The sequence below is a fragment of the Anabas testudineus genome, chromosome 8 (assembly GCF_900324465.2).
Source record: "Anabas testudineus chromosome 8, fAnaTes1.2, whole genome shotgun sequence".
NCBI classification, from domain to species: domain Eukaryota; kingdom Metazoa; phylum Chordata; class Actinopteri; order Anabantiformes; family Anabantidae; genus Anabas; species Anabas testudineus.
This window is the reverse complement of record NC_046617.1, coordinates 18774676-18798680: the sequence shown is the minus strand read 5'-3', so window position 1 is coordinate 18798680 and position 24005 is coordinate 18774676. Positions and strand designations below refer to the sequence as shown.

Genomic DNA, 24005 nt, shown 5'->3' with positions numbered 1-24005 from the left:
TTCACTTAAGAGGACGTTATCTTTTACTAGAATAAACACGGGGTTGGTGACGATGATGCTAAACTCTTGCCCCAATGAGGAAACAAAATGACAACTGACAAAACCATTTGTTAATCATCCGTCCCTGGAAGCCAGTTGGACCAGCTCACCTGGTTTGGGTTTGGGTTTACGACCAGGTTTCCCTTTGATCTTTGGAGCCGTCTCCTCTGGTTTGCTTCCTGCCTCTTTGCCTTCTTTGCTGCATTTGCGGACTCTCCTCCTGGAGCAGCTGGCCACGAGCAGCGCAGGGGACGGCTCAGCGCCTGGACAGAAGCAGAGAACCAGCAGGCGTTAGGTTTTTAGCTTTTGACAGTTTTCACAGTGGAGCGGCGGAGAAAGAATGGGGGAGAGAGGCTGTGAGATATAACAAAGATCCCCAGCTCGAACCCAGTTCTTTGAAGTTTCTTAACAAGAATAAAACAGTTTTTGTTACATGCAATGTTTTAACAAGCCCTAAATTAATCTTCTCAACATTAAATAACTCTCTGGGGTCTTAGCCATTTTTGTCCCCTATTACTGAAGCCTCAACTTTGTTGGTTTATAAAAACTGGCATAAATGAAAAAGAAACGGACAGTTTTTAAAAATAGAGTCGTTAAAATTTATCGGGATACAAAATCTTTCCTTAAGTAAGTAACTTTTTGTGGAGAGGTGACACTAATACAACATGGTCTTTAAAGAAATATCTAATCTAATAATGATTATTATTATTAAATCTAATATTGTAAAACAGCTTAACTGGCTGATTGATCCCCCCTTTTTCTATTTAAAACCAAAAAAATTTATTAGGTTCTTAGCTTTAACTACCACAGTCTAATACAACAGTCTTCAAAATAAAATCTCCTTCCTGAAGATGATAATGTTCAGTCATTGTTTAAACTGTGCTGAAGAGGTGTTGATTCAAATGATGGCTGTAGATTGTGCTGCTGCTGAAACTTTCTGCATAATACAGAAAGCTGTTTCTGTAACTCTACTGGAAAAACACACCCCCACCCCCACACACATCATTCATGCAAATCTAAACAGGTGTGATACGACAACTGCACACATACAGTATAATAAATACAGCATAATTCAAACCCTGCAGTCATGACGAAATCTACACTGTGACACCACGTGAAAGTCAAATGAGGAAAGTGTGTGTATGGGTGTGTCTCCTTTATCTGAATAAGAAAATAATATCATGAGATCATGATTGACTAGTGTTGTTGTTGTAGAACTGTGTGCTCACAGTGGATCTTGTAGTCTGGAGGCAGCAGCCTGATGTGGGAGATGGGGATTCGGCCGGTGTCGCCATCATCAAACTCCACCGTGATTAGATCGTCATTCTCGTCGATATCTGAACTTCCTGTTTGGGTAAAAATAACAATCACAAGTCAGCAGTGAACACTTCATTATGACATTTTAGCAGATAATGACAACGCACATGTTGTAGCATGTGTTTTGATTAGTACTGTATCACACTACTGAGTTATTTACTGCAGCAAAGCTCACTGAAGAAGAACAGAACCCAGAGCGGTTACGTTCCTGTTATCATCTGACTCTTCAAAACAATAAACTGCATTACACACTAAAGGAGCAGCTCTGTTAAGATCTTTTACATTTATTTGTGCTGCAAGCGGCAATTAAATTCTCCATGTAAGTGGATTATGAATCATATCGCGTAAGCGGTGGGATTGTGTTTACGTGCTGTTGTTGTACCGTTGACAACAGTGCCGGGGTAAAGGCAGCGGTACTGCTGACTCCAGTAGGCAGCGATGCGGGTGCCCTCTGGCAGATAGCGCACGGATGGAGGCTTCACGTCGATGATCTGCACACACAGAAAGAAGAACTCTTAAATGTCAACCACTCTCTTGCACACACACAATTTAGCATTAGACTCCTGAGATGTGAAGTATTTAGTAGAGGATCTATATATGAGAACTGTTCAGTTTACTCACAGCTTCCTGCAGCAGTTGTTCCAAGCAGTAGATATGTGGTCGGTTTCCTCTCTCCCCCTCCACCACCACGCTGTATCTGCAGGGAGAAAGCATGTGAAAGAGGTGGAGGTTGAAATTATGTGGGTCAATGTGCAAGGCCCAGGGCTTGTTATGGCACTTTAGGACACTTTCCACAGTGGCATTCGCTTTCTCATCTTTTAGCCGCACAGCAATAAATCCTAATCTTGATTTTGGGGGCTTTGATTTTTGATGTGTAGCTGTCTGGGCGTTGTGCTGTCATACAAATAATGATTATAGTACCGTGTGTACCTTGTGTTGTTTGGCATGGAGCACAGCTAATGCCCACACCCCCTGGAATACTAATACCATCTGAATGGGGCTTTAGTCTATTTGTTTTCTTTTAATTAAGCCACTCTGGATTTGATTGTCAGTTAAATAACCCAATTTAGGCTTAAATGCAATGCTTTGTGTCTTTCATGTTTGTGTGTTTGTGCATGTTTAAAGCACCAGATTTATATTATGAGCTTTTTTGCTTTCTTACAAACGTGCACTGCAGACACAAAATAATAAAAAAATCAATGTGACATTTTCCAAAACACTGTGTTGTTTTTTAGGCTTTTTTAATTTTTTGTGTTCATTTCAGAGGAACAAAGACAAACTGGGTAATTTCATAATGTCTCTGTTGTCTCAGACAAAGATGAAGTGAAACCCACTATAACTTTTTATGAGATCTTGAAAAATGCCAAATTAACTATTGTTCCTATGAACTATTCTCATCTTACTTCGTTCTGAAGTAAGATCTCATAATTATAAGATTGGGAGCCATGATTATAGATTTTTTTACTCTTGTGAATGTACTTTCATGGCACAGAAGTTCACGACCACCAACGCCTAAAGCTACAGCTAGCAGCAGGTGAGCTTACCTTAACATAAAAACTGGAAACAGGGAAATGTCCAGGCTAAAAAAAATCCACCCTTAAAATGCACTAATTAATTTGTAATGGTCTTAATGTATTATGTGGTTCATCTACAATTTGTGTGAAGTCTATGCTTTTATTTTTATAACTTTTTGTCATACAGAAGTGTCTCTTAACTAATTTTTAAAGAATGTCAACAAACAAAAGAGGAAATTAACAATCGTAAAAAATATGGAGAACAAAGACGTGAAAGAGGAAGAAGATGTCAACAGAAAGTGAACTTAGACATAAGATATAGTACCCACATTCTTAGGATAAGATTAAGTGTTTCCCGAAATGTCAAACTGTCCTGTAAGAGTCTAGAGAGCCTTGTTTAACTGTGTTTCATATATAAATGCTGGTTCTGTTTAAATGTCTGCTGGTTTGTACTCACATGTCAGGAGAGTGTACAGTGTTCACATGTCCTGCGTACAGCAGCTGGTCGTCCATCGGGATCAAAACTCGGAGACCGTCCACCAGAGAATCTTTGTCCAACACACACTGCACTGGAGCTGAACGCAACAATAAATCAGTGGATCGATATGCATGTCATTACTTAGCGTCTGTTGCAGTCCTACGCAGTGTCTGTGTGAACGTACCAGGTGGGGAGGACCGCTCTGAGACGCTGTTGCTGCGTGGTGGGACAAGCTCGTCTTCGCTGAAGCTACTGTCCTGGTTGGGTTCGAAGTCTTCGTCCGCTGCCATGCTTTCCATCAGCCGGCTTACTGCTCCCCTGGACTGCTGCAAAAAAGCATGCAAGGGTTTTAATTATGTGTTTAAGGAGGAAAACTCCCCTGCTCTAAGTTTGTTACCCAAGGCAAAGTGGATTGTGCCATTCTGTGATATTTATCTTAATATCCACTGATTAAATTGTTTATTTTGTTGCAGCCCACAAAGCCACCAGGCCAAGACACCACAAATTAACTTTTCAACCATATTACAACACTTATGGTGTTGAATACACCATCTTTTCTGCTCGGATACACATCCTTGCCATCAGCACCACTACAAAAAGCCATGCACACACACACTTTCGCTGCCTTTCCAAAGCAAACTCGAGGTCTGGCTGGTGGCAGATGGCATAAAAATCACACAGTACAAGAGGTTTGCTGGTTTTCTCTCAGTAATAGAACGAAACAAGTTTAATTACAGCACAAAGAATCAGTTAATTTATGAGACTTATTGTTTCTGTGAATATGTGTTGCAGATTAGAGAAGTAACTAAAACGTTTTGGTTTCATTATAATATTAATCAGGTTCACTTCTCCAGTGACTTTGCAGCTGATCCATCTTCCCACTGACCTCTTTAGTCTTGGTCTTTGTCTGGCTCTTGCGTGCTGGACTAAGGCTCAGAGACACAGGGGCGTCAGTGATTGGACTGCACAGACTGGACGGGCTCACGGGAAGAGAAGAGTCCTTCAGCTTCTTTTTCTGGTTTTATAAAAGTCAACACACAAAGTTAAAGGATGCACATGGATAAATGGAGGCATGAAAACACACACACACACACAACACACACACACACACACACACACACACACACACACACACACACACACACACACACACACACACACACACACAGAGGGTGGGATGCTGCAAGGCTGCCTGCAGTTGTCCTTTCTTGTCAGCAACACGACACAGTCAGCAGGGGAGTGCTGCACTGACTGAAGTACTGGGAAACCCTGCTGGCGTGCACACACACATACACACTCACACACACAGACAGACATGTCAAGGAAGACAAAAGGATGTGAGGAAACCAGGGTTTGAAGGAGGAGAGCAGTGAAGCAGTGAGAGAAAAGACTTTTGGTGAATAAGAACCAGATGAATTATTGACGTACCTTCACCACATCTTTCCCCTCTCTGCTGGGTGCAGCGGGTTTGGGTCTGGAGGCAGGCTTTGGGGTGAGAGCGGGAGCCGAGCTGGATGAGGAGGAGCTCTGACTGGTGGGAGCAGGTGTGGATGCCAATGTCTGATTGGCTGAAGTCGTGGCGTCGTGGAGGAAGATCCTCTCGCTGCGTCGCCGGTTCCAGCCCTCGTCCTCGCTGAAGCCGCCGATCCCGGAGCTGGAGGTGAGGTCGAAGCTAAATTGTCGCGGGGACCGAGGCGAAGGGCGCGGTTTGGGCAATGGCTTCCGTTTGGCCGGCAGGGCATCATCTCGCTTGGTGGGGCTGGTCTGGTCGATGCGGCGGGTTGCCGGGGGCAACAGAGGCAGCTCTGGGGCTGAGCGTTTGCCGTGCAGCAGGGATGGAAACTTCCTCAGCTGGAGGTCCGAACCAGAGTCTGACCACTCACACTCTGAGGAACCTGAGAGGAAAGAAGAACATGATGACAGATCAGTGAAGGAAAGTACACCTGGAACAGTTTAGAGGTACTTATACCTCGAAAGTATTAGTAGTATTTCTATTTTAAATGAAATGAAAGGCTGTGTCACGGTACTGTGCTTTAGAACCCACCAGTATTATATAAGTTCATGATATTTATCATATAACAGGATGTATCATTTTACTTTAGATGTATTTTAAGATGACATTCACATTTCAAATGTAATTATTATCCTGTTACTACACTGACTATACGTTACTACATTCATCTGGAAGCTGTAGTTACTAATTATTTAGCAGATTAATAATACAAATCCTAATAATTTATGAAGTTCTGAGTTATTATAGATGATTAATTTAAGCAATTAAAATTAGTTCCACCTTTATAAGCAGTAACATTAAAGTCACCTTTGTCGATAACTGTAATAAAGTAGTACTTCTATGTAATGAGTACTTTTTCTTTTGGTACATTAAGTATTTCTTCCTGATAAAACTTCCTGCAGATAAAATCCAACCCTTCCCTAAACCTGCATTTATCAGTAATAAACCGAGGTGTTAGATTCTCTGTAATCGATAACTCTGTGAATTGGACTATTGATCAATGTGAAACTAATACATAATTTGAGACTGAATCATTACATGCACCCTGATGAGACAATTAGAAATGTATGAATATTTAACCGTGAATCAATAACATAATCCTGAACAAATGCTCAGGCAGGGGAACCTGCTCAGCCATTAAAAAATACAATTATAGTCTGGAACAGTGTCTGGGAACCTGTGAAATTAGTTAAAACAGGAGAGTTGGTGCAGTGAACTCATTTGTCTACGTTCTCCTTCAGCCTAACGAGGGACGCCACAGCACTTCACAAACATTATATTCTGTTTTTATGCTCAAACTCCAGTTTGCTGCTCTGTCACAACAACTCATTTGTGTCTGCTGTGTTTTTTTTACCCAGAGTGCTCTGTCTGCTGCGGCTCTTGCGGTCATGAAGGAGGCTCAAAGGGGCCGAGCTGACAGGAAGCGCGCTCGCTGCAAACCTGGCCAACAAACCCAGCCCGCTCTCCTCACAGCCCCCGTCATCCGAATCCGAGTCCTCCTCGTTGTCGTCGTCCTCGTCCTCTGAGGTTTCTGTTTCAGAGAGAAGATTTTCAGCTTAGAGATTAATGTGACTACAGCTTGGGCCTCGGCCAGAGTTCAAATCAATTCTTTTCTGCTGCTTTGTACTGACTGTCAACACACGAGAAGATGAATTAACAAAAAGAAAAAGGATCAATACGCAACTTTCCTCAGAAAGGCTGAGTTAAGACCTATGTGAAGGGAAACAGCAGCCTGGATCTTCCAGTAACACATTTACAGCCTGTGCTGATACCCAGATTTTAACATGTGGAGCGCGAGAAGATACACAATTCAAACCACTGCAGCCTGCATTCACACTGTAATGCTGTGTGAGCAAAATTACAGGAGAAAATATGATTTACCACATGCATGTGAGTCACACACACACACACTCGCAGCTGCTTAGACCAGGTGAGCTGAAGCTTTGCCTCGTGTATCATTTATTATTAAAACACACACAAACATAAGAGAATGCAACAGAGAAGCAAGAATCTGCACTTCCTCCTGTAACTCTGAGCCAGCGGAGCACACACAAAAGCAGCTTGAGAAAGTCTTCAGACCAGTTCAGATTTTGCACACTTTACTTTGTTGTACGTTTCACATAGAGTTGATAAAACTGCAGTTTACGCCCATCAGTGTCGAATCAATGACCCGAAATGTCCAAAAAAATTTGAGAATGTTTTCTAAGAATCCAGATTATAATTAGATGTATCCTGTCTAGGATTTACTGTGCCTACAGGTGAAGTACACCTGTTGTTCGGTGAGGTGAGCAAGAACCAATCAGACACAGAGCTTCAGAAATCCTTCGCAAAGATGAGAGAACGTGGCAGAATGACACATCACACTCCATCAATCAGGACTATGTTAGGAGTGGTTAGATGGAAGCTACAGCCTGTTTGGAGTTTATCAACCAGTGTTTTAAGGACTGGAGGGAATAAATGTCTTGTCTTAACACGTAGGGCAAAACTCTCTGTAGTGTGTGGTGAACATCACTTGCTTACACCATCTCTACTGTGAATCATAGGCGTGGCATTGGGGAAGGATTGGGAGTGGACTGGACTAAACTAAACACCACAAAACATCTGTGGAGAGTCCTAAAGATGGCACTGCCCATTCAATCTGATGAGGTTTGAATAGATCTGTCAAGAAGAATGGGAAACACTAAATCCCATCAGTCCTGTAAATGTATTTTTCCATTCATTTTGGGTTATTGAGTGGAGATTGGGATTAAATCTATTTCTGACTAAATACAACAAAAGAAAATATGCAAAATGTGAGAGGGAGCTGAGTATTTGTGCACTGCAGCGTACTGAAGGTTTGCTGGTAGTTAGCAGTTAGGTCCAGACAGATGAACAGAATGAACGTCTCCTCAGGGGTTAGAGTGTTAACATTGAGAGTTGATTCACAGCACAAACATAACTTCAATCAATAAACTAAAAGAACTGATTGTATATTCAAAGATTTTTATTAGAGTAACTTCACAAAAAGATGAAAATTGGTGGTTTTTGTTTAACTGACCACACCCACAAGTGATGTCACAGAGTACGCTAGTACACCTGTAAATCACTTCAGCAAGGTGAGAGGTTAAACCAGCTAATGTGAATAATTTCCAGGGTTGTTCAGTTACTCAAAATCTACTTGTTGAGGCTAAAACTTTGCTTCAAGTTGTTCAGATTTGTTGCATATGTTGTACTGTGAATCCAACGTGTGTTAACGACAGACGATGCAACAAGCAGGCACTGAGAGGACAGCCCTGTGAGGCCCCTTGGGATCAGATCTGAGTAACCATGGTTACATCCTCCATCAGAACCGAGCACTCAATGTCTAAAGTTTCTCATGAAGTTGGACGAGGTGGTAACCATGGCTCTCGTTCAAGAGCTTCAATTTGTGAGAACAATAAAAACATTAAAACCAAAAGGTAAAAAGTTAATGTTCAATGTATGTAGTTCAATTTCTGCATAGTCCATGTTAGCGGTCAAAGAATAGATGGAGGGGCACTTCCTACTTACAGAGCAGGTGACAGGGGTGTGGCCTCAGGCAGGGCGGGGACAGGGCGGCGGCGAGAGCGCAGAGCCTAGCCTTAGCACAGTCTAGCTTAAGCAAAGCTTTAGCCACAGCGTAGACTAGCTGTAGTGAGGCACTGTAGGCTCAAGGCTGCGCTAGTCCTCGCCAAGCTTCTGTAATGTCGCAGGAGCAGCGGCAGCAGCACAAGCACATGGAACAGGCTAAGAGACACTCAAAGCATTATGGGTAGGATGTGGTAGGAGGGGGTCAAAGGTGAGAAGGGAAAGGTGAGAGGACAGAGCAAGGTGTCTGAGAGAGCAGCGGAAAGGGAAAAGGGTTATTTAAAGGTTTAGTAGACACAGAGGAGGAGCTCTATTGTCCAAATATCCCCAAACATCTAAAGGCATCACTCATGGTGCATTTAGTTCCCCACAACACCAAACACCAGGCCACATCATCACTAAACATTAGGCTGACAAACGTAGATAAACACTTAAAGTAAATAAATAAGAAGTCAAGATCTCGTTTAATTTCATTTTATCACCATTTTTGACTAAACCGCGTATCTGTCCAATCAGATTCAGCTGTGTGCTCTGAGCTTTTCTCCTACAGATATCTTTTCAGATTCTCTGATGTAAACATTGAGCGTTGAACAGTGTTTCCTAACTTCTGCCAGGAGCCCAGAAGGGATATTTGACGAACAGAGCACTGTAAAGGATGTGTGAGGTGCAGTGGCAGCTGGACAGACGGACAGACAGATGAAGCAGACACAAGGACCACAGCGCTTCGCTTTCTGTACCAATCAAATCAACATCTTTAATAAAGCTTATAGGTACCAAACTGCAATACAACTTTATGGAAAAAAAATCTCACAATTCACACAGTTTTTCAAATGTACAAATGCTACCAAAACCGTTCCAGGCAGTAAAAACACCGTAGAAATGGGTAAACTCTTCTTAAAAAAAGGCAACTTTGCAAAGAAGCCAGAAGCAACAGACGTGGGGATCATCAAGCTAAAAGCACAGTCTGAAAAACAGCTGCCTTAGCGAAAAGCAAAGACACAAGCTGTGACGAGGCTCAAGGACAAAGTATTGTCTGATTCAACAGCGAGGGGCGGGGGGGCTGTAAGATTTGGTCAGTAACCTTGGTCGAAGGAGTCGTCCGAGGAGCTGAGGCCCGCTTCCTCCAGCAGCAGGGATAAGTGCTTGTGTTTCTTCTTCTGAGACTTCTTGTTGGACAACAGGGAAGTCGGCGGTGACGCAGACCGTCTCTTCCTGGCTAGGCTGCCCTGGGAACGCGTGCCTGAGAGAGGGGGCCAGCCCCCTCGGGCAGAACTGTGCTCCTCTGAATCAGAGTCTGGTGCAGAGACAGTGGTTATAACTCATGAGGACAAAACACAGAGATTGCTCCAGATTAAACTTGGCAAATATAACTAATTGATGCAACTCCACTGTTTTTTAAAGTTTCATTACTCAAAAAAAGATCTCTGACATAAACCTGCTCCTGAGCTTCCACTAATCATGCTCTCAGTGCATGTCCTTAAGTTTCAATTAACACTGCTGCCTCTAACGCTTAATGCAAATAAAATTCAACATTTGAATCTGCGTTAGGTCAAATTCTCCTCTGGTACTCACTGTTGGAGCAGCTGCTGAGCTCTGACCTCGTGGAAGAGAACAAAGCCGTCTTCTCCTGACCTTTCACTTTACGGACGGTCTCGGAAGCAGATACCTTTGTGGCCGATTTGTGTTTGCCTCCCTTACCGGAGGAGTGGATGCTGCGCTCCTTCATCCGACTTTGTCCAGACTTGCCCTTTGACTTGTCTAGTTTTGTGCTGGAGGAAAGTTTTCGAGACGCACTGAGCGAGCCGAGCTGCGACAGCGACAGAGCTCTGTCGAGCTCCGACGCCAGCTGCTCCTGTTCACACACGTGGCCACGCTTTGCTTTCAACACCTGAAGACACCAAAAAATAAAACCCTTCATTAATAAAACACATCTCATTACACTGCTGACAAACTCAAAACACGTACTCCAATAAGCGGATTACCTCCAGAGCATGACTTGTGGATGGCTCCTGGTCATCCCAGCTCTTCTTCTTCTTTTTCTTCTTCTTCACTTTCACTGCCCCACTTCCACCCTCCATCTCCTCTTCTTCCCTGGACAGACGAAACTTCTTCCTCTGTCCTTCCCCAGCTTCAGAGTCCTCAGAGTATTGCACTGTCCTACCCAGCCTGAGAGACAGACATATTGGTGAAGTTAAAAACTGAACATTTGGCTACAAAAACCTGCTACGATGGATGAAAACAAGCTGAACTGAGCTGGAATCGCACTCACTTTCCAGGCCTGCTGTCCAGTTTGGGAGGTGTGGCCATATGTTTTCTCTTCCTGGGTCGCCCTCTGCCCCGTCTGGTCAGACTCTGCCTCTCGTCCTCCTGCTGCTGCCGCTCACTGATGTAAGCGTAAAAAGCGTTACTGAAGGTGTGTGTGTGTTTGTCTGAGGTAGAGAATTTATTGCAGATGTGTATTGGTGTGTAATAACTGCAGCAGTGTGATAAAAGACTCACCGCTTGTCTGTGCGTCTCTGTAACTTGCTCAGCTCTCTCTGCTTCTCCTTATACGTCTTCTGCAGCTCAGCCAGGCGGACACGGTATTCAACCTCCACTGCGTCCAACATGTCTACAGACATTTTACTATACAGCTGCAGGGAAGAGACAAAAAAGAAATAAATAAATACCTTTTAAAAAGCGACAACTCTGTCACAACATTTCACATACTGACAGATTCTTCATCTTACCGGCTCCTCCTTCCTCTGCCTCCAGCTGTACTTCTTGTTAGGGTCCAGCACCCTGGACAGATTAATGTGGGACTGTTTCTCTATGGCCTCCAACAAAATCTGTCTGCTTGCTTCAAGTAGACAGTCCAGACCAACTAGTGCCAAATCTGCATGGAAACAATTGGATTTAAAACATTACAGAGATGCAGTCGAGTTTATTTTCACGTCCTGACTCCCTCACTTTCTTCTGTTGACCCACCTTGCTCCTGGCTGATGTGCTCCATTTCACTTTGAGCCATTTGGCTGAGCAGTGCCATCCCTTCCAGCGCCACCATCTCCAGAGACTCTGCACCGCTGAAGTCTGCACCCACAGAGGAGTTGTCCGTTTCTGGTGTGAGTATTGGGGCAGGTGGGGTGCTGGGGCGGGCCTGGATGGCCACCTCGCTGGCTCTTAGCAGGGCGAACATCCCTGCCATGGGATCCTCTGGACTAAAGACCAGCGGCAGAGGAGAGATAGAGGTGGGAGGGGGGCAAACTGGAGTTTCTGTGACACTTTCTTTCTGACTGGGAGTGTGTGAACTGATTGGAGTGGCTGGCTGTTTCTGTTCACACACAACGCTGCTGTTTTGCTCTAGTGACACACAGATCGGATCTGATTCCTGGCTGTCTGAATCTGCAGTGATGCATGGTGGATACTGTGTTCGGTCAGGATCCTTGGTGACCTCCGTTTTAGGCTCAGCTTCTGTGAGCGGAGGAGGCTGAGAATACGCCGCCTGACAGGAATAAGATGACACTTCCATTTTGATTGGACCTCCTTCTTGGTCTTCCTCTCTAACTTCTTCCAGTGTTTCACCTAGTTGTGGTGGAGGACTGGGGACATGCAGAGAGATCAGTTGAGGCTGGGGCTTTAGGGCTTCCCTGTCTGCTTCTCTGTCCTGACTAGCACGAACAGGGCTGCAGCTCCGGCGAAGAGGACCCATAGGTTCAGGTGTCAAGTCCAGAGGAGGCTGCTCCACATCAGGTTCTTGTTTGAGGAAAGACCCCGTCTTTGACGGCTCTAGTTTCCGCGGCTTGATGTCCGTTTCCAGCAGCCTTGAATGGAGGTGGGCTGGGGGCAAAGGGGAAGCAGAGGGTGGAGAGTGAGAGCGGTGCGGTGGGACCACGTCTTGGTTTGCTGCTGTGGGCGCTGGGATGTGATACGGGGCAAAAGGTGAACCAAATGGAGCAGTAATGGACTGGTAAGGGTAACCGGGAGGGAGGTCTGTCATAATAAAACAAAAATACAGATTAGAGTCACTAATAACATTCATAAAATACCATGGACATGCCTGATTTATCCTTTTACTACAGGCACTGGTGGTTCAATGTACACTGCTCATCCCCAAAACAAGTCACCACCTGGATCCAACTAAACAAACAGATAAGAGCCTCCCATTGGATAATTACTGCATGGATGATTGTGTTTCAGCTGGCAACAAGTTATTTAACCCAAACTGATGCAGTGAGTAGTGTTTGGATGAGCAGTGGACAAAAACATTTCTCCGTTTAGTTTCAGTCCAACACAGCTGATTAATGTCACCGTCTTATAAACATACTGTGTGATGAAGGTGCTCCTGAGGTAAATCAGACTTGTGCACATTTCAGTATTTTTTTAGACTCACCAGAATAGATGCCTTGAAAAGCAGCAGAGGTCGGCTTCTGTGCCTCTCTCTGCTCTCTCCGTAACACCTCCCCCTCCTCGGCTGCCTCCTGTTTCGGCCGCCGTGGCGAGGACGGCGGCGGAGACGCCGATCGAGGGGAAGGTGGGTGAGGCAGGGGCGATGGAGGATGAGATAACACTCTCTGCCCCCCTTCCTCTGACTTGAGAGTCGTCACTGGGGAGGGGAGCGGAGGTAACATTGTTAGGGAGGACGTAGAGGAGGTTGGCGAGCGAGACTGTGGGGGAGGTTTTCGGGGATGAAGGACAGGTGAGGGAGAAGGGGATGATATAGAGGAGGGGCGAGGTTTGGGGTCTGCGTTCCGCTTGTCTGGTTTATCTCCCAGCTCTGGCCGGTGCTCGCTGGCCTTTAAACGCTCCTGAAACACAAGCAGAGAAGAAAGTTCTGTTTGTATCTCTTGCTACAGCATTATAACTACTACTGACTCAGAGTACAATGGCAATGCTGCTGTTCTAGGTTCTAGGTTCTAGCTATTGATTCTCTAATGATTTATGTAACTATTGTAAAGGATGTTTGCAAGGCTTGCATTGCTCAGTGTCCATTGCTTCTCAACAACGCTGCATCCACTTACGACTAGCTGAGCGTTCCTCTGCAGCTCCAGGACCTGTGCTGTGTGCTGGTGGATCATGAGCAGCTCCTGTTGCCGGAGCATTTGCTGCTGAGAGAGGAGCTGGAGCTGGGCTGCGTGCTGCAGCGAGCTGCCTGTACCGTACACGCCAGACCACACCGGCGCTCCACGCTCCAGTACATCACCTCCTGCAGGAACATGGCATTATCCATTTTAAAAACAAACGTTAGAAAGCTGAACTAAGACATAATTTACATAGATTTTTTAAATTTTAATTATATAACTGTGAATGTAATAGTGTTTGTTTTAATAACTGTTAATGCTCATTAGAATTGTCGTAAACTCTTACAGTAATCTAATCTAAACTTTAGCTACTTCAAGAACTTATTCATTACTAACTTTTAGCTCATTAATACAACTATTTACTTTACTGCTACAACTTTTCACACACGACTAAATCGTTCAGATATCATGATTACCTTAGTTTGTAGATATATTTATTTAATTACACAGTATTTTACATCTTTGCCCAATTATCTGAGGTACTCCACAATATTTCTGGCAGCTACAGAAGTACACCTGGCTGGTAATCAAAGCTTTATTGTGTTGCTACTATATTCTTTGTTTTCTCTTTTAGAAGAAGATAAAGATGTCTGAATTGTATCATAGTGCTCTCATTTGTGCTGTAAAGCAGAAGAAGGCAAAAACCACTGGCACACAGTCCACAGCACCACATGGAGACTGATAATATTGTTGGCAAGTCTATTTGTTTACAGTAATTACCAATACCAACATCTGTCTTAAAATGAACATGGCACTGATTTGTTTTTTCTAAAATGCAACAAGTCGCTGGCAAATCATGCACACATTCGTCCGATTTCATATGTACATGCACACAGAGCGGCTTTCGCACCATAGTGTGGCAGATGTTCGGTGGGGATGACTATTAGCTGTCCAGACTGTGGGTCTCTGGCAAACTGGTACGGAGGGGGTATGGAGCCTGGCAGAGAGGGTGGGTAGCCAGGCGGGAGGGTCTGGTGGAGTGAGGAGGGACCGAGGCCTGAACAGGAGGGAAAAAAGGGTTAAAATTGAAAAAAAAAAAAGGCATTAAAAATAGACTCAAAAGTCAATTTACCTCAATCATTCACTGAATCCACAACATGTGAGAGCAAACAGTGAATTTAGGAGCGTTTGTGTCACTTTGTTTTTTCAGCCTGCAGAGTCTAGACAGAGCTGGACCTCTGGGAGGTTTGTGTGCATGCATGTCTCCACGTTCTCAGATGTTTCTGTGTGTTCAGTTATGTGCGAGTCCGCATAAGAATGTGAGCATGTGCATCCTGATGTGTGTTATTTCTGGACAGCGAGCGCAGGAGGAGGAGAAGGTCTGGAATGTATTGCAAGGACCGGGAATGTCTGTGGCACTTGACCCCTGGAGGCTGTTAGTGGATGAACCGGTCGACGGGGAGGAGAAGACGTCTCCCTTTTCAGCTACGCCAATCAGAAAAGCGCACAGAGGAGTAGAATTTTGCAAGCATGCATGTGTTGGTGTTCAACTCTGATGGATTCTTCTCTTCTACAAACGCTTGGGCAGTGTGCTGTTGTGTAAATTTATTATATTACCGTACATGTGAAGTCATTTATCTCCAACATGAACATCTGTCATTAATGAGGGAACTACATTTGTTTTAATGCTATTTCACCAGCTGGCTGTGCAAATGCTGTGATGACAAGTCGGGGCCAATAAACTGAGTTTATTGCTGTCGAGCAATAAAAAGAAATTATCATGATCAATTCATCTGCAAAGTATTTCCTTGGTTGACTTAAAAAAGCCCATTGCAGTTTTACCAGATCTTTTAGTTAGGTCGTACAGCTACTTTACCAACCAACAGTCCAAAACACAAATTAATTCAGATTAAATCACAACAATCGCACCAACAATGAACCTCAGGTGCAGATTTAAGAACATCCAAACACGTGTTTGTGTCAGTTACATAACGTTTTCAATCATCTGTACGTACTGTAAGGTGAGCTGGAGAGCCAGACAGGGGGGGCTCCGGGCCGAGGCATCCAAGGGTGAGAGGTCAGAGTTGAGGGGTCTGGAGGCCATCGTCCTGCCCCTGCTAGTGCAGCCCCTCCTGTCACCATAAGGTTGGGGGTCATGAGGCTGGGTGTCATCATACTGGGTGTTAGACCGCTAGACAGAGGGGTGGGGTGCATCTGAGTGAACTCAGCCAGCTCCTTCGACTCCCTGGGAGGAGGCGACACGTTTTTAATAACGAGCGTTTAGAAGCAGATTTCACTGGAAACCATTTGCTTTGGGTTTATCAGGAGAATTTGGCACAAAGGGGGGAAAAATGAGTCTGTCAGTCACAGCCACACACCTGAGCACTTTCTCCTGCTCACGTTCCAGTCGGCCGGCCAGCAGTCTGTCTTCATGGTGGCGAGCACGGTCCTCCCCTCGCTCCTCATCTGTGACAGGTTCAGGGACAGAGGGAGGGGAAAAAGAAAAAGATAAGATCAGTTTGGTTAGTAGCTCCACACTCTCCTGGAATCATTAAACCTTATCCTTCATGTCATACTATAGATATTAAAGAAAAGAATATGAGCTCTGCAATAAGATAACAGTATCTGTGAAAAGTTTAAGATAAGATAAACTTTAATTTCCCCTCATGAGATCAACACAGTGACAGAGCAGCAGCAGGAAAGACACAGGGGGTGAGTACTTTGCACACATTATGCAACACTTATACAATGTGCATGTCCAAGAAAGAGAAGATTGTACGACTGATACATAATTTAAAATATAATAATATAAATATTGCAGCAAACGGCAGCTGTGTCTAAAAGAAAAGGTGTGTTTGGACACAATCTCATTGTTTATCATTACTGTCCAAACACATAGTGATCTATGGAGTGAGAAGAAAAGGTGTTAAAGCAAAACTTTACTTTACAAAAAACATCACATGCTGGGAGGAAACTGGTTCTCACGAGGCCCAGCCCAGGAAAAAAAAAAGAGAGACCACGAGTTACGGCTGCTGCAGGGGAGAAGTTAATTAGTTAGAAGACTCAGAAATCACTGATTAACAGCAGCTCTGATTAAAAACCACACTGTCGCAGTTCAAGCAGCAGACACAACATTAACTGCTGACAGGAAACTGTGTGAATCAGGAAGAAACCACAACTGAGGAAGGCCGATAAGAAAAAGAGAAACCCAGGGAATGGACATAGGACCAGTGAAAGTCTGCACTTTTATTTGAGTCAGTGTCTTGGGTTGGTTGTTTCTTATCAGTCCAAACCCCTTGTTTCAGTTTCCTCTCATATATAGAAAAATCCAAGCGAACCAAACACATCACCACAAGTCTAAAATGTGAGATATCGTAAACCCTGAAACAAGATCCTGTTTTATATAAGAATTATAAGCAACATGGAACAACTGCACCGCTGGCATTTGCTTTAGTAACTATTTCAGCACAGAGGTTGTCGCCACCAACAAGCCGCCCCCAGGTTCGTTACGAAACCACATACGAGACCAGACTAAACAAGGTAGGTGTGAAAATACCTTTTGTGTAAAACAGGAAAGGTCAACAGGCGGTTAGTTGGACCATCGTTTGTGTTTTTACTTTATTCCAGTCTGTTCTACGAGGGAGTGACGGATGCCCAGAGAGAGATTGGAGTTGCAGAGTCGAGGAAAACCGACCAACAAGTGCTCAGCAGATGTGAGAATGTCAGATCAGCAGTCCAGGTGACTACCACATGAGGCTGTTTTAGAGAGTGTGCCAACAGTTTATCAAAGCGTAAGGATCCAAAATTTACTGCACACGTCTTAATCTACAATGTGAAATAATAACAGAAATAAAGAAAAAGAGGGAAGGTATGTATGAAGGAAGGAGATACTGGATGTGGTGAGAAGAAGAAAAACAGGTGACGAGAGGAGAAGCTGAAAATATACTGGACCACAGCCTGCACACAGAGTGTGTGCACACACATGCTCAACACACACAAATAAATGGGGTGACAGCCCTCACTCCGAGTGTCAGCTCTTACCAGATATTAGTCTACTGCCACAGGACAAACCACTACTACAGCACACACACACTCTTAAACCCATCCTGCTTACTATGAAGGCTAGCAGCAAAAGACAAAGATGGAAAAAAGAAACCCACTCAACCAAACAACTCAGAATAAACATGAGGATCTCCTCCTCGCACTCTTTTCCGTTAACCCTCTTCCAACTCATCGACGCTGACTGAAGGTCCCCCGAGCAGCAGAGAGGTTTTATACGAGTGTGCTGAACCCTTCAGTTCTGCTCTACAAGACTGTGTGTGTGCCCGTAAAGGGACAAGAGACTTTAACAATCCCTGACATGCTCTGCAGGAAAGGTTTCAAGACTGTTACCAAGGTTACAGGGAGCCTGTCCCAGATGCTATCCTCTCTGCATCAGAAAGCCAGCGATTAGCGCTGCACGCCCCCTCTTTCTCCCCACTCCTGTCACTGGTCATCCCCCAACCTCACACTCTTTACTTCCTGACATACCTCTCTCTCTTCCCGTCTGTCAACCTATCGATCTAAGTCCATCTCTTCTCATTAGCTTCTTCTTCTCCTTCCTGCCTCTTCCCATCTATTCTTTTATTCATCCTTATAGTGGAAATCCTCTGCTATTTATTTAGAGCTCGTCTCAACGCAAGGGAGTGATGCTATTAAACCAATCACTCTGCCCAAGCAAGGAAATGAATAAACGCCCCCCCAACAGAAATGCACGTGCATGCACATGCAAATACACATCTACACAAACACATTTGTGCACATGCGGTCCGTCAGTCTCAAGACTGATCCATCGCTTAGCAACGCACCCATGGTCTTATTGTAATTCAAGGCTTGTTTGTAGCTTTTAGCTGCACCCCGTAATGACATGTTTAATGCAGAGAGGGTGGAGGTGGGGCCGGGGGAGGTGGAGCTGAAGAAAAGAGTGGAGAAAGAGAAGGGTGCCCGAGGTGGGATGTGCCTCCACAAAGACCTTCTCGGAGAGGAAGGAAGGGTGAGGAGGGAGAGAGGACTTTAATGAAATGAAAAGAGCATGGAGCTGAGAGAGAAAGAGAAAGACAGTGAGAGAGAGAGAGAGAAGGGGGGGGGGGGGGGGGGGGAACTGTAGCTGAATGACCTTGACGTCCAAGAATAGAGTGGCAGGAATTGCTATGCAGCACCGAGTGCCGACAGACTCGCCAAAAGGAGCCTTTCAACCAAATATGTCCCATGACATAATTAGTAAGAAGTTGTTTTAACCATTTCAATCACATCACATGCATGAACACCTTAAAGTCAATCAGGGGCTCAGGAAGTAGGACTTTCATCTGAAAGAAGATGAATTCTCCATTATTCATGGCCAAAATGAGAAATCGTTTGCTCCTGGTTCATTTAACTGAGGGGATCTAACACTCCCTGCAGTACGCTGCAGAGGAGAAGCTAGAAACTGGAGAAAGTGCATTAAGTATACTTGATTTAACCTGCCAGGTACTAATAAAACACATAAAATACAAAATTACATGTTTGATCAGCTGAATTAACTCCTACTGTACGTTCACTGAAACTTTTCCTCTGAGCCTCTATTTTTGAAATGCAGGAAGAACTACATTTTATTAGCGTGGTTAGAAATAGGTGCAACAGGAAGATATGTATAAGTCAATATGATGCATTAAACACTGTTTAAGGATAAAATAAACTACGTCATTACCTTTGATTGCAGTCTGCAGCAGGGGTCTCTGTGTGTCTGAAGATCCACTGGTTTGTTTACCGGTGCTCCCGCTGTCTCTCTGCCGAGCCACAGCAACAGCGATGCCCACTGGTGGGTGGCGCACCTCTCCCTCTCCCTCCCGGCCAAATGAGCGGGCGCTATCCGGCCGTTCCTGCTCCCTCTTCAGCTGGGGAGGAATCCTCAACGCCCCCGAACCACCTGATCCACCACCTACCCTTTCCCTTTCCCTGTCTCTTTCTCTTCCCCGCTCTCTCTCCTTCTCCCTCTCCCTCTCTCTGTCAGCTTCCATCCCAATGGTACCGAGACCCCCAAAGGGCCCCTGGCTGTCTGCAGAGAGCCTGGAGGACCCATCAGCAGCAAAGTTTCCACTGTATTTAATTAGACTCTGCATGGCTGAAACCTCTGTGGGGTCTGAGCCTGCTCCCCCGCCTCGCTCTCCGCTGCTGGACCCCCCAGATCGGTAGAGCGCCGATGGGTCCAGGTAGCGTCTCTGACTCCCCTCTTCACCTGCGCGGCCATGTCCGTGTGGAGAGGGGTGTGTCTGGGGGGAATGGTGAGGGTTGTTGTTGTGCCGGTGAGTCGAGTGGGGGGAGTGGGACATTTGTGTGTGTTTCTGCTGACTGTGGGGGGAGGAGAGTGTGTGTCCGTGTTGCGCTGCCAAAGCAGCCATGTGACTCGTGGCATAGTTAGCCAACGGGCTGATGCTATTCCACTTAGGCTCCGCCGCGGTCCGCTCTATTCCCAGTCGGACTGAGTGTTTAGAGACGTCCCTGGTTTCTGGGCTGAACCTTGATTGACTGGAGGAGTACGACGTGTCCTGGCTTCGTTTACCAATGGAACCATTGGAACAAATGACAGAACCTTCCTCTCTTTGATTGTTTGATTCGCCAGACTGAGAGAGTCGAGGATGATCCACCAGGCTCCTCTCGGGAAACCTGTAGCTCTCCCTCTCCCTCTCCCTGTCTCTCTCTCTGTCTCTCTCTCTGTCTCTCTCTCTGTCTCTCTCTCTGTCTCTCTCTCTGTCTCTCTCTCTCTCCCGTTCACGCTCTCTGTCTCTTTCACGCTCTCGTTCTCTCTCTCTGTGTTTGTTGTCGCGGGCCTGCGAGGCGATCTGGATGGGCCCGGCCCGTTCGTCGTAAACCTCCACAGAAGGCACGTATGTGGGCGCACTGACCCGCTGCTCTCTGACAGGCTCTCTGGGTGTGGACGGGTGGGCCAGACCAGCGATCGAGGGCTGGAGCACAGGGGGGTGGACATAGGAGATATGGAGGGTCCCTGATGATGTGGCCACAGAGTCATTCCTCCTCTGTCTGTCGGAGTTTGAGTTATTTGAGTTAGAGTTGTGGTTCTGGTGCGATCGAGAGCCGCCCTCTTCGTCCCGACCCCCTCTGTCTGTTTCTAGTCCATGAAACCTGCTCAACCCCCCACCTGGAGGGAAGGAGAGCTGTGGAGGAGACCGCCGGGATCTGGGCTCTACTGAGGAGGGCTGAGAGTGTGATTTTTGCTGGTGGGGGTGAGAATGGAAAGACCAGCTGTCTCTGTCTCTCTCCACGTCCCGGTCCCTTTCCTTCTCCCGCTCCCTGTCGCCGCTCCTCCCCCTGCGGTCCTCCTCGCTCCTCCCGTCTTGCGTCAGGTCGACCACGCTGTGCGGCCGCTGCTCCTCTCTCAACCGCTCCCTCTCCCTCTCCCCACGGTAAGACCGCTCCCTACCCCCATCCCTGGATGTCCTCTGCGGGGGTGTGGAGCTGGACGGGGCGGGTTGAGGAGCAGATGGAGGGTGGAGAGGCGACTGGCTCAAGGAGGCTGGCAGGTAAAAACCCTCTAAAAAACACACCAACAGATTTACTCAGAGATGAATATAGTAAATATTAAAACTTGCCAAGGAAACCTACAGCGGTAACAGATCTACAGAGAGCTACAGCAAGAAATGACACATGAATCAGGGACCGCTGGGTCCACCTGACTGAGAGATGTTTCCTATTTCTGGCTGCAGGTTTGGCCCAGTTCCACTAACACCTGCAGGTCTGCACTCAAAAGCGAACCTACTGCCACCGGTGTATCACAGAATATGAAATGATCTATACGCTAACATTCAGCGACTGACCTTTATGGGAGTCGTAGAGGGGGTGCTGGGAGAGCGAGGGAGGATCCAGGTGCCCCAGGGACATGTAGGGGCTGGAGTACAGGCTGCTTGGTAGAGAAGGGTAACCTGGAGACATAGAAACACAGAGCTTGTCATTAAACAGTTAATTATTATAAGTTGCATGCTTGCTTGCATGAATAATCATTGCCATCAGCACTAATGACCACTGTAGGACAAAAGAAGAAGAAGAGGCCACATTTCATATCATTTTCATAAAATTATTTAACCACTCAATTGTGTTAAACTTTTTACACCAATTTAATTTTTGAGTTAAAGACTTATAGTTGACCCTCCATCACCTGCAGTGACTGTTTTCTAATCTGCCCAACAGCCAAGAGACCAGATCTTAATATAGACAAAGTGTCTGGTGTAACACTCTATGATCAAACTGCCTGCAACTCAAATGCTGGCTGGTGTCAGGCAATAAGACAAAAAGACTCTGCCACCCAGAGAGGGCGAGACATTCCCTATTCCCACGCTCCGGTCATTCCAAGAAGCATCAAAGACGCCGCTGGCGCTCTAACAAGAAGCGCTGGGAAGCGGAGCTGCAGCATAAATCTGTCTCCGCTCGGTTTTGAGAAGCAGAAATGGAGAAGGCAGAGGAGGCGGGTGATGGGGGGTGTCAGCGGTTAGAGGAAGGCACAAGGCGACGGAAATATATGAGGAATGATGTGACGAGAGTAAAGGCAGACAGGATAGGTTTGTGCAAAGCTTCCTTTAACCACAGCTAACAGCCAACCTTGATCTCTAACAGCTTTGATACGGGTTTCCTGCTCAGCTACAGTGCATCCCGGGCACATCCACAGTCGGCTGCCTGGAAGTGTCTCCAGCTTTTAGTAACTTCAGCTGCTGCTAAAGCCAGTCACCAGGTATTAAGAATCTCTCTTAGGCCGTGAAGGATTCTATTCATATCAGAGCAAGTCGAGTCTACAGCTGCTTCAGCCAGCAGTGGGTTTTAACTTCTTTAGCTTTAGACACTGCTTATCCTTCCTTCTTTGGCTGGATATTAAGTGAAATAGGATATATCTTAGTGGGAGCTGACCACTGGATTTAAAAGTAGACTTTAAAATGTCATAACCACACACGTATTTTCCTACTATTTATTATCATACCATTTTTTCTTTTGCAGCCATTCAATATATTTGTCCTTCTCTTCCAGGATATGTTTCCTCCTATCTGACCTATTCCAACCAGATTTGATAAAGAGACACAAGGACACAGCGAGGGAACAGAGAAAACCAAGGAGAGCATGAAAACACACACTGATATGTATACACCTGTGTGTGTCTAAAAAAATGTTCTTACTTTAGGTCAGGAGACAGATGCTGTAGAAAAGTGGGTCAGAGGAAGTGGAGGGAGACGGACACAGACAAAGTACAGACTGGACAGGAAGCTCAAAAAAGAACACGGGAGACAAAGATAAATTACAACAGTAACGCGTGGCAGGTGAAAGTAAGAGACCGGTCGAGGACAGAGGATGGGAGACACATTTAGGACAGAGTCAGGAGCAGAGCTGCGAGCAGAGAGACAGAAATGGAACAGGATCCCACCGGTGTAAGCAAAGAGGAGCAGAAGAAGAACGAGCCTCCTGAGTATTTGACAAGACCAGACTGTGTCATGAATATGTGATGTGGTTTTAAGCAGTTAAATTATGAGACAGGGACAGAAAAGAAGGAGAGAAGTATCAGCACGGATGCAGATTTATGTGTGCCCATGCAAGGTTTATAGGCTGTAAGCATCCACCAAATCCACAGTTTGGTTCAGACTGGAATTTTTGTATTGTTTTTTATTTTTTGGAGGGTTGTCCCTGAATGTCTCACAACACAGATGACTTACACTGTGTTGTTGAGACATTTCTGGACAGCACAGAACACCAACACCATGTACTTTAACTGAACGTCTCACAACAGTGTACAGACACTCTGTACTGTTCATAAATGCCTCATATGAACGATTTAAACACAAATTAACTTAAATTCTAAATTCTAACCCTGAAAAGTGCAGAATCTTTAATGTTATATACATATATACATGTTTATTGTATGTGTATGTGTGTCTGTCTGCTTCATTCATGCTGCTGCTTTTATTTCCCATTGTGGGATCAATAACGACGATCTTATATAATCTTAAGTAGGAAAAACAGAAACATGAATATTTGTTGATGTGTTGGTGATTTACCTTCATGAGCGTGTGATGCCCAGAGCTGAGCCATCTGCAGACTGCTGGGATTGGACGATCTGTATGCAGGGTCAGAGGTCAAAGGGCCGGGGAAACCTGACAGGAAGGGACTGGAGCCTGCCGGGAAGGCATCGCCTGGGAGAAATAATGAAGACTGTCAGTCATCCTCAAAACCACAAGGACCAAACTAATAATCGGCAAAGGCCATCGATTTATACTGAACACACCGTCACTGTCCCGTGTGTGTGTGTGTGTGTGTGTGTGTGTGTGTGTGTGTGTGTGTGTGTGTGTGTGTGTAATCGATACGAGCTGGTGTTTCTATGGTGAGGCGGTCTGTTGTAATCACATTATTTCTGAGCCGCCATGCACTCTGCTACAACAGGACAGACCACAGACAGACTGTGCTGCGAAGAAAAGGACAGTTTATGCAGCCGCCGACTAAAAACCACAGTCATCACACAACAGGAACCGTGTGGTGAAATCTTCGGGGTGCTT

The 24005-nt window shown here is 45.5% G+C and overlaps 1 protein-coding gene across 3 annotated transcripts in view; it reads right to left on the bottom strand.

The window, feature by feature from the left end:
- The window catches only part of tnrc18 (trinucleotide repeat containing 18), a 45166-nt gene that overhangs the window by 7077 nt on the left and 14084 nt on the right, over positions 1 to 24005 (bottom strand). For 2 of the 3 annotated variants that reach the window (XM_026345538.1, XM_026345528.1), the window contains exons 3-26: positions 23511 to 23645; positions 21294 to 21398; positions 19169 to 21010; positions 15822 to 15909; positions 15459 to 15688; positions 14354 to 14500; positions 13444 to 13628; positions 12816 to 13230; positions 11414 to 12415; positions 11176 to 11321; positions 10946 to 11079; positions 10716 to 10829; positions 10429 to 10612; positions 10019 to 10334; positions 9528 to 9740; positions 6216 to 6392; positions 4777 to 5243; positions 4235 to 4363; positions 3533 to 3674; positions 3328 to 3445; positions 1978 to 2053; positions 1739 to 1847; positions 1269 to 1385; positions 150 to 302 (exon numbers count right to left, since the gene is read on the bottom strand). In XM_026345538.1, coding sequence (XP_026201323.1) covers positions 150 to 302; positions 1269 to 1385; positions 1739 to 1847; positions 1978 to 2053; positions 3328 to 3445; positions 3533 to 3674; positions 4235 to 4363; positions 4777 to 5243; positions 6216 to 6392; positions 9528 to 9740; positions 10019 to 10334; positions 10429 to 10612; positions 10716 to 10829; positions 10946 to 11079; positions 11176 to 11321; positions 11414 to 12415; positions 12816 to 13230; positions 13444 to 13628; positions 14354 to 14500; positions 15459 to 15688; positions 15822 to 15909; positions 19169 to 21010; positions 21294 to 21398; positions 23511 to 23645 — 6744 coding nt within the window. The remainder of the gene's footprint in view (positions 1 to 149; positions 303 to 1268; positions 1386 to 1738; positions 1848 to 1977; positions 2054 to 3327; positions 3446 to 3532; positions 3675 to 4234; positions 4364 to 4776; positions 5244 to 6215; positions 6393 to 9527; positions 9741 to 10018; positions 10335 to 10428; positions 10613 to 10715; positions 10830 to 10945; positions 11080 to 11175; positions 11322 to 11413; positions 12416 to 12815; positions 13231 to 13443; positions 13629 to 14353; positions 14501 to 15458; positions 15689 to 15821; positions 15910 to 19168; positions 21011 to 21293; positions 21399 to 23510; positions 23646 to 24005) is intronic. The other variant, XM_026345547.1, reaches the window with a different exon arrangement.